The following is a 10,129-nucleotide window of genomic DNA, read 5'->3' on the forward strand; positions in this document are numbered from 1 at the left end:
GCTGGGGAGAAGGGGTTCAGGATCCGGCCTGTTGGTGTGCTGTCAAAGAAGGTGACTGTGGCCTGGCGATAAAGGAACCAGAAAGTAAGAGCCAGTCAGCTGCAGTGAGATCCAACCACAGAATAGTGTGCAGGAGAGCAGCACAAGGGGAGCAGATAAGGCCACAACACGGTAGCCACCACAACCCACTTCCTTACCTCAGCCTCCAAAGCCAGCATCCACTAGCAGCCAAACAACTCATGCTGTTTGCATGGTAGAAGGAAGCATTCCCTCTGTAGCAAATGGCAGACAGCTACTGAGACAGCAGGCACTCAGATGCCATACTAGCCCAACAGTAGCCAGGCAAATCTAGCCTCTAATCAAGACTTCCAATGCCCTAATCCTAACTCTAGCCTGAGGACCCAAGGAAGCTGAAGACATAAAGTTAACTGGCACATGCCAGCATCAGCCCTAGATCTTGCTTAATGACTCCTTCCACTCTCACCTGAACCTGAACTCACGATCCTGCAAAAGCTCCTTTGACTCAACTAGCCCTCATCTTGGCTATACATCTAAGCCTAATGAGTGAACAGATGCAGGTGGGAGCCATAAAACATCCTTCCATGGAATGAACAGGACACATCTTGAACCCCAGCTCATTGGCCCCTTCTACTGGCTGTGGTGCAGCCCTTTTTGCATACAGTCCTACCAGTCAATACCAACAGAAACCTTAGTCTATCTCCTGCACCATTACTCCTAGCTATGAGAAGAATGTCAGCTTGCAGGAGCCTCAGCCTGCTCTGGACTTTTTGCCCATTACCTTTAGAACCCTTTGGAGCAGTCGGTTGTGAATGACAGCGGCAGCATGGAGAGCGCCGTAAGCAAAGAGGAACGCCCGAACAATGGTGAAGAGGGAGTTGGCCCCTGCAATGCTCCCATAAACTATCAGGTAGAAATTCACATCCACTGAGCCATTGAAAGGGGCTGGGGTGTTGTCCAGATCTTGAATGGGGGAACTGGAAAAAACGAGGAGGAAGATTATGAATCTGCCAATGTCCTCCTGACAATAAACTCACAGACATGGCATGGGAACCCAAGAGCATATTCAAGGGGAAATCAGGCTACTTTAGCCTGATACTCCTGTTATACCCCTTTGGCATGTTGGGACAAATACTCCAATTACTATGCAGCTAGGGGTCCTCCATCAGCCCCAGGCAGAAGCCTTTTGGGCACATCATCAGATCAAAGATTTTGATTCTCTTTGTCAAAGTGGACACACATCCCCTGAAGCAAGGTGGTCAGTTTATCTATCCCTGCTCTCCAGGATCGTCACGGGAAACGCACTTAAGGGCATTTCCAGCTTCCTTTGGCTCCTCCAGACCAGATTCACTTACACAAGTCCAGCAGTGGAGAAGAGAAGCAGCTCTGGGGAAGGCAAGGAAGCTGAGCAGGCCATCACAGAGGTATTTGCTGTCTGGGATATGCTGGAGATCCAGTATGACAGCCACCAATCTGAGATGTTTCTGGATGCTACAGAGAAAGACAGACTACATAAAGAGGAATTCAACTTTTGAATCAGCAAATATAAAACAGGAAAGCTGGAGGGGAAGCTGCTGGACAACTTTTGCATGGTCTCACTGCCCAGTCTAGTCTTCCCCCTGATAGCAGTAGAGCAGGAGCAAGGGAACAGCCTTGAGCTGCAGCAGCGACAGAGCACTGCTACAGAGGTACAGTAATGCAACTGCAGCAGCAAGAGGCCAGGTACAGTTCCCACATGTGCCTCCTCCCTAACAAAGTAGCTCCTTGAGCTACTTTAACTTAGGGAAAGTGGTCTTCCTGCTACAGGGTGTTTAAACCCCTGGCGTCTTTCCTTCTGGACTCCATGCAACCAGGGAATGAGACAAGAGGAGAGGAATATCTAAAGAGAGATGTGCTGCTGGGTCACTGCCTCACCTTGCATCAGGAACAGTGAGAAGAGGATTGATATTGCCAAGCAGCTGCCCATTGCCAGCCAATAGGCCTTGTACACATGAAAAGCCACTGCCCCTTCTTTCTTCTCTTCCTCCTTGTGGATGAGATTATTATTTTGGGTTGATTCTTCTGCCTCTGTCTCTATGGCCTCTTCCTGTCCCTGTTCATTAGGGGCTGTGGGAATGGATGCAAAAGCAAAGGTCAGTGCAATGTTAAATTCTTCCTGCAGTTTCTCCTTACTGTGAACAGAGCAAGTCTAAACTATGAGGGAGACTTTTTCCCCTCCTCTCTCCTCTTTCAAGACAGGTGCACCAACTCTGGCAGTTCTTCATCCAAAACTGGACTACAAGTGGAACAACAGGTTCAAATACTGCTCTAGATCAATATCCAATGATATGTGGGCCTCCTGTCCCTCTGTGTATACACCACCCACATATACAGCAGAACAAGATAGTGGGAGTTCTGCTCTAAGGCCAGCAGCCATCAGGTACCAGTTCTGTCTGGATGGTCAGCTAAGCTGTGCTGCCCCAGCCACATTCAAGCTCATCAGGGACAGACCTTTATCCTTATTCCCCTTGTCTGTAACCTTGAACTTGGGGAAGGCTTCAACAAGTGGCAGGATATCAGCTGGTGTGCCTGTGAAGAGAGATATGCAAATGCTTCAGCATCTGTGAGGAATAGGTGACAACTTCCCACCTTCCCTCTGCCTCTTGCTCTGAAATGACCCAGTTCTGTTCTCTCATAACATTCCCTATGTCATACAGCAACTGCACCCTTGAAGGCTTTGCTCCTGTTATGTTTTTCTGCCTCATCAGCTCCTCACATCTAGGGCTGTCCTGTTTTATCTGTACATCTGCACATTCTCTTCCACCCTATCTTTGCCCACATGCAGTGTCTCCAATGTCCTCTTTTATCACTGGGTTCCCCGCTAGTTAATCTTAATCCCCTTAAGCCATTCCAAGACACAAGTGAATGCCTGAGAAGACAGACAGTGTACCTGTCTTAATTATTTTGCCATTGTCCATCAACAACAAAGCGTCGGCCTTCTCCAAAAGCTCAGTCCTGTGAGTGCAAAGGACCCTGGTCTTATGTTTGAGAACTCCAAGAATGCATTTCTGCATAATATGGTTGGCTACATCTGCATCAACAGCAGCCAGGGGATCATCAAGAAGGTAAAGTTCTTTCTCCTGGGAGGGGGACAAAACATAAAAGGATACAGCTGCTGCCCTGCTGGAGCAGGCAGCGCTGTAGAGAAAAGTCCAAGTGCCTCCATGTCGGCAGCACCTTTAGGCTAGCACAATGTGCTTTAAAGACATGCTGCCAGAGCTCACTGTACAGCTGAGTGCTTCCAGCCTCTTCAGATTTGATTCAGCACTGGGCATGACCTGCCACACAGTAACTCCTTTGTTATTTACCTGGTAAATGGCTCTGGCAAGGGCTATTCGAGCCTTCTGTCCCCCACTGAGTGTCACACCATTTTCACCCACCTCTGTCTGGTCACCTGCTGGTAAAACCTGAAATATTCAAGAAAATCATTTAGAAAGGGACAGGAAACTGCTGGGGATTCAAAACCAGGACACAGGGGCACCTCTCCAGTCTCTGGCAGTAATTTCTAAGGCTGACACCTTACCAACAATTAAACACTGCAACAGTCTATACACTGGTTCTACAGATAACTGGCAAGCTTAATTAATGCAACGAAAATCTCTTATGCTCCAGAATAGGGTGGTCACATCTGAACTACCCATTGAGAGCAACTTCTGGTCCAAGATAATTGCACACAGTAATTTTCTGTGAGAACAAGAGCTGTGCCTGCATCAAAATTATGTCAGGGTCCTTCCAAACAGTGTAGCAGTAAAAACTACCAAGTTTCAGTATCTGGAAATAAGTCTCCTCTCAGTTTGGTAGCATAGGTGTATTCTACTAAATCTCAAATAAAAATCTTGCCTTTACAGAGTATTCATAGCTCCAGCCGAAACAAACAGGAGCTGCTAAAGCTTGGCACTTCAGAAAACCAGGTATAGCTTATAAACTGGGAGAAGGCTAGTTTCCTACCATACATACAGCCAGGTTTATTGGCTAATACAGTCATAAACCTCAAATTTAGAATATGCGTATTACTGATAGAAGCACTGGCTTAGCCCTTCCAGATTCCCAAGAAGTTGCTTCTGATCCCACCCCCCCAAAAAAAGCATCAGCTGCTGATAGATTCTGCCTGAAAAACCCAATTCAGCAGCCATTCAGCTCTGCAAGAAAAACTCCTCTCCCCAGAATGAAGAGCTTTTGGCTCAGCAGCAGAAGAAACCATCCAAAGTGCTACAAGAGTGTCTTCACACCTTAAAGTATGGGGATGCCGGGAATGGTGTGGGCTTGGTGATCAGAGGAACACTGTGTGATGGGACATTGGAAGAGCAGTCTATACCCTGAAAGAATAAAGACTGATCCCAGTGAGGCTCAGGATGGATGCAAAAGCCTGCCAAAAAGGCCCAGGCAGGTTTACAGTCTAGGCACTCACATTCAGGTCCTCGGAGAGGGCACAAGCTTCCAGCACCTCCTTGTACAGCCTGGCATCATATTCCCGCCCAAAAAGAATGTTTTCCCGGACAGTGGTAAACTGTATCCATGGCTCCTGTGTGGCCAGACCAAATCCTTGCTCCAGGTCACAAACATACACTCGTCCACCTTGTCTGCAAGCACACCGAAGTGGGTGTAAAGGGCAACAAAGGAAAACTGTTGGCAAATCAAAATGGCCTACAAGCTGGGATAGTACTGGACAGTCCCCACCTGCGGTGGCATGGAGGGACCAGGCAGGGAAAAGTCTTTAGGCTACTTACTTAATGAGCTCTCCAGTGATGGCTGCAAGCAGAGAGCTTTTGCCAGAGCCGACCTTCCCAACAACCCCAAGGAGCATTCCCTGCAAAGGGAAATGAAGAGAAACAACCTGATGTGCTAGTACAGGGTAGCTTGTCCAGATTTCTTGAGCCACACATGGTCCTAGCAGTCAGCTCCTTACAGGCTATCTCACACATTCAGCAGTGCAGCTGGGTACATTTGTCAGGTAAACCAGACTCCTGATATGACAGGACACAGATTTGCAAGGAGTGTTAACTCCAGAGCCCTGCTCTGTTCCCTGTCCAGTTGTCTCCTGCAGTAATAGCAGAAGGCAGAGGGAACTAGTTCGTCTCTTGTCTGTAAGCCATGGATGTTCTCTAGCACCTTTCAGCTCCGAGATGTAATATTTGTCCTGTGCCTCTTGACCAAGAGAAGGTTTTGATGCACAGCTCCTAAACTGAGGGAAACATGCCACCTCTGCTCCATTATTTCTAGGTTCCAGTATTTTTTCTCTAGTGCCATTTTTCTGTGCTACCTCCCATGTCCTTGCTCACCTTTCTCACTGACAGGTTCTCAATGTGCAGTTGCAGAGTGCCTGTGGATGAGGGCTGCCTGGTGCTTTCCTCCTCAAGTGGCACCCACGAGAAGGCTGCACATTGCATCTCCATGGCAGTAGCAGTATCTGAAGGGCTATCTACAAGTGAAAAGCAGAACAGCATAGCACTGCTATGAGAAGACCAGAAAATTAAAGGCACCTGGCATCACAAATACTATCAGCTTTACTCTCAAATGCAGAGACCATGGATGAGGCACTGCATGATGCCCCTGACCCAACCACAGAATGAGACTCCTGCCTACTGACTTGCCCTTGAACTTATGCATCTCTTCATCCAACCCTTCTGTCTCCAGCTCACACCAGATACACACGGCTGTCAGGGAGACACTCTGAGGATGTAACTTGGTTTTATTATTGCTGAAGGTAAAAGAATGTCAGGGAGCCGGCAAAAGGCAATGAAAGAAGGAAAGGGAGCTAATATGGCTCAGGAGAGGGGCAGCCACTCAAGCCTTTCTGCCAGGTGAAGCCAAGTTTGTTGATGGGTTCAGTGTCAGAAGAATTTTGATCACAGGACAGAGCTGCTTGTTCTACTGCAACACTAATGGCTCTGTGGGGACAAGCAATGGCTTATGGTTGGTAAAGTGGAATGTTATAGCCTTGTCTCCTGCTTTCCACAGAAATTAAGAGAAATTAAGTGTATTCACTCTGCCTCCACCCAACTGAACATCTTGAATCACAGGGTGAGAGCCAGCTGCCTTCCAGTAATGCCCCTGGGCCTCGCCCCTCAGCTCTCTGCTCTGAATGTCTGCTGACCAGAGTCTCAGGCCTGGCAGCTTCCTTAACCATTACCTAGGGCATAATAGGCTTCCAGGTCCTGGTCCATGAGTTCAAAGAATTGCTGGATTCGATCCAGGGAAACTTTGGCCTCCAAGATCGCATTCAACACCCATGGGAAGCTGTTGAGGGGTAGAATAAGCATCCCAACAAGGGCCAATGCTGTGAACACCTGCATGGGTAAGCAAACAGCCATGAGTTGGAGCCAGTACCTCCCTTGTATCCTCCAATCAGCTTCACCAGAGAGAGCCTGAAGAGCTGTGGAGAGATGGGCTGGGTTTATTTCCCAGAGAAGATGCCCGAGGACTGCAGTCCCACTGCAGACTGTGGTGTGCACAAGTTTGGAGCTCTCCCTACTACCTACTCACCTTTGTGGCAGTGAGCTGGTGACCCAACAGAACGTAGGTGATGAAGATGGTAATGGAGACGATAACAGGCAGTGCTGCCCACATGTACACGCACACGGCATCCAGGTAACTGACAGCCCGTGACTTCTGCAGCTCTTTAGCCCGGCAGGCATTTATCCTGGTGCTGAAGTGCTTCTCCCAGGCATAAAACTTGATCACACGAATGCCACTGAGGAACTCTGTCATTAGCTGCAGGCAATGAGGAAAAGAACATCACGCAAATGTGTGTGTGTGCCCCTTCTGGCATTTTTCTCAACAGCTGTGATTCAATTAATCTGCCTTGGATTATGACAAGCGACCAAGAAGCCAGCGTTCTGGGACAAGCAGGGAGAAAATACAAACTCAGAGAGATACCACTGCCCCTCACCTTGACTCGTGTGTCCTTGTGTTTCAGCATCTCCTCGCTGTTCATCATGATGCGGTTAGCTATGATCTTGTTGATGGGCACAAGCAGCAGTGCCAGGGCCACACCTCCCAGAAAGGCTACCCCCACTTGCTGGTAGAGGAGGTAGAGGGTAATGGCAAGCTGGACAGGCAGGCTCCACAGCTCATGGAAGCTGAGGCAGAAGTTGACCAACCTACTGGTGTCTGTGCTCATGAAGTTGACAATTTCCCCCACAGTGAAGCGGGCAAGGCTGGTGCTGCTGACATGCAGAGCCTTGCGGTAGATGGCAGAGATGACAGAGGCCCGCACCATCAGTGTCATCTTGTTCATCTCGTAGCTGAACTGGTTCCGCAAGAGAGCGCCCAGGAAGGAGCCAGCAAAGAGCCCAAGGGCATACAGCACCCCATGGCTCAGGGGCTCCTGCCGTGACTCCATGAAGTTCACCAGCAAGTTCAGAAGCAGAGGACCTGAAAAATCCAGCAGACTGCCAGCCAGCTTGAGAAGTCCAAGGGTGTAGAAACGAAGCCCAAAGGCCGCATGAAGGACCGACAAGAGGCGCACAGCTTCCTGAGCATGGTGTGGGCTGTCTGGAGCATCACTGCTCCCGTCACCTGCAGCAATGATTGGGCTGGTAAGAGACACTGTCTCCTCCTCTGCTTGGTGAAGAGCTGCCTTCTTCTGCCAGCAGGAGTAGAACCGGTCACAGACCCTGGCAGCCTGGAGCTGGCGAGGAAGCACATAGACATCCTGTGGATGGTTCAGCTTCTGCTGGTAGCCACGCTTCATTAGGGGGTTCATCCAAATGTAAAAGAAGCGTGAGAGCCAGCTCTCACCATCTTCTGCCACTCTCTGCTGGTCAGGCACTGGGATCCCTGGCTCTGAGATGGGCTGGTCTTGTTGCCAGGAGCGATTGATGGAGAGGAAGTCCTGCCTGCCAGCAGTGGGGAAGAGGTAGCTGACCACATAGGCAAGCAGAGAGGCCAGCTGCAGACAGAGAATGGCAAACCTGGAGGAGGCACCAGGGTGGGCAGGGGACCAAGCTGTCCCAGTCTGGCAGTACCACACCAGTGTGATGATGAAGGAAGGTAGGGGTAAGAGAGTGAGGAGAGCCAGGGCTGCAGGGCCCCTGGTAAAGCCATGAATGGACCTGCAGAGCATGAGGAGAGCGAAGCCATGCACCAGCCATGTCAGGGCAGCAGTGCCATTGGCCAGCACTTCAAGGTACATAGGGCCCAGCTCCTGCTGGGAAATGCTGGCTGGGATTGTGTCAGCAAGGAACAAGCCAGTAAGTACAAAGGAGGTAGCGATTCTCCATCCCCAGCTTAGCCTGCAAGGCACACTGGAGCCAGACCTTGAGGAGAAAGAGCGAAAGAGTGAAATAATTTACGGCTGAAATTCCACTACCTCTCAGTCAGTACTGTCCTTCTTCCTCTCCTCTTCCTGCTGTTTATACATCCACTCTTATTTAACCTTCTAGATACACCTCCTTCCAGATACACCTCCCTAGATTTGTAACTTTATGTGACTGTAGGCATTGCTAAACTACATCAGGTCAATACAGCCCACTCTTTGGTCAATACCAGAGATTTAGATGCTACCAAAGAATAGCACTTCTTTACAGAAATTTGTTTGCATACTATGATATTTTGTGGTCAAATTAGACTCCAATCCTTGAGGATTAACAGCAAAAAAAATTATATTTAACCTCTTTAACACAAATTTTGGATGATGAAATTCTCTGTGTCACATCTCTGATCCTTGATTTCCTTGTCTGTGGGATATTTCTTCTAGAAACATTTTTTTAATCACTCTTAGTTTCAGTGATGTTGTACTTGTAAAGTCTATAATCTATTGCCCATCAAAATACTTCAGTATCACTGGATTCTTTGTGGCCTTTCAGTATGAGTGAATGTTGTAATTTTTATGAATTTCAGAAGAGGGTAAACAGAAAAACAATTTTGGGTTTCTCTGAACTCCTTATTGCCTTACATACATCTTCTATGCCACCTTGGATTTATGTCCTTTCCCAGAATACTCCCAGTTTCCCCAGTCCTCATTCACTGAAATAGTTTTTAATTACTTTCTGTGATTTTATGCCCACAATCCCCTCTATTCTTTCTGGATTCCTTTCTGTACACTGTACTCTGAATTAAGACGGACGCTGACAAATACAATAGCATTATAATATTGTGTCCTTCCCTAATTACATATTCAGCACATTATAGGGAGAAATAATTTCAGCCTTTCCACCCCACCTCCAGTCCTGCATAATAATCAAGAGTCAGACAAGTCAGTTGTCATACCTCGGAGTGCCAAGGAAGCAGGCACTGACCACTGCAAGGATCACATGAGGAATCACATTCAATGTCAGCTGGTTAAAGCAATGGCCAATGCTGCCGCGAACCCACACAGGGAGTGGATCTTCTGGGCTGGTCCCACACAAACTAGCCAGGATGTTCTCCATCCTTTGTTGGTAATTCAGTGTGAGAGTCAGGATGTCCTAGGGTAAAGAAAAAGCAGCATGAGGTAAAAACCATGAGAACTACGGCTCCAGTCCAAGACGGAGTGTGATGAGTAATTAACATGGAGCTAGAAGCAACTTCCTGGGTCATAGTCCAAGCCCGGCTATTGTTCACTCACTATCATATTATCTACTTCATGAAATGATCAAGCTCCAGCTTAAATTATGTTGTTTGCTCCCTTAAATCACCCCGGGACTGCAATGCCCCGTGAATCTGAAGCTTATTTCCAGGCTGACTTTTTTTTCCCGTGACGAGTTTATCCTTTGTAAGTAGTATAAGGAAGTATTTTCCCTTCTGTACATCGGTATGAAAAATATTTTGAGCTGCTTAAACAATAACCTATTCATTGTATCTCCATGTTGACAACACTTCCCACCATGGTACTTCCTAAGGCAGGATGTAACACGAAACATTCCCCAGATGGTAAGGGAGGATGCTGGTGCGCATCCAGAGAAGCAGGCGGTACCCCTAAGCTACACAGGACTGGCGAACCAGCCCCCTCTGTGTGCCGCCCCGCGGACTGGAGCACACCTGGGAAGGCCTCGGCTTTACAAAGATTTCTGCTTGCACCAGCCCGTCCCATCTCCAGCCCGGGGCCGGCTGAGCGCCACGGGCCGGGCGCCGCACGGAGCTCGGCAGCAGG

At 48.5% G+C, this 10,129-nt stretch overlaps 1 protein-coding gene across 3 annotated transcripts in view; it reads right to left on the minus strand.

The window, feature by feature from the left end:
* The window catches only part of ABCC10 (ATP binding cassette subfamily C member 10), a 16,639-nt gene extending 6,516 nt beyond the window's left edge, over positions 1-10,123 (minus strand). The window contains exons 1-15 of one of the 3 annotated variants that reach the window (XR_001865896.1): positions 10,018-10,099; positions 9,268-9,464; positions 6,947-8,315; positions 6,541-6,768; positions 6,188-6,344; positions 5,337-5,476; positions 4,785-4,864; positions 4,466-4,637; positions 3,366-3,464; positions 2,948-3,137; positions 2,509-2,586; positions 1,933-2,124; positions 1,374-1,509; positions 800-995; positions 1-62 (exon numbers count right to left, since the gene is read on the minus strand). The exon at positions 1-62 is cut by the window's left edge and continues 327 nt beyond it. Coding sequence is in view for 2 of the 3 variants with exons in the window: in XM_008643337.2 (XP_008641559.1) it covers positions 1-62; positions 800-995; positions 1,374-1,509; positions 1,933-2,124; positions 2,509-2,586; positions 2,948-3,137; positions 3,366-3,464; positions 4,466-4,637; positions 4,785-4,864; positions 5,337-5,476; positions 6,188-6,344; positions 6,541-6,768; positions 6,947-8,315; positions 9,268-9,428 (3,260 nt within the window). In the remaining variant the exon portion in view is untranslated. Of the gene's footprint in view, positions 63-799; positions 996-1,373; positions 1,510-1,932; positions 2,125-2,508; positions 2,587-2,947; positions 3,138-3,365; positions 3,465-4,465; positions 4,638-4,784; positions 4,865-5,336; positions 5,477-6,187; positions 6,345-6,540; positions 6,769-6,946; positions 8,316-9,267; positions 9,465-10,017 lie in introns of all 3 variants that reach the window. The other 2 variants (XM_008643337.2, XM_017746357.1) reach the window with 2 other exon arrangements.
* Between the last annotated feature and the right edge of the window lie 6 nt (positions 10,124-10,129).

The sequence above is a fragment of the Corvus brachyrhynchos genome, unplaced genomic scaffold (genome assembly GCF_000691975.1).
Source record: "Corvus brachyrhynchos isolate BGI_N302 unplaced genomic scaffold, ASM69197v1 scaffold70, whole genome shotgun sequence".
Taxonomy (NCBI): domain Eukaryota; kingdom Metazoa; phylum Chordata; class Aves; order Passeriformes; family Corvidae; genus Corvus; species Corvus brachyrhynchos.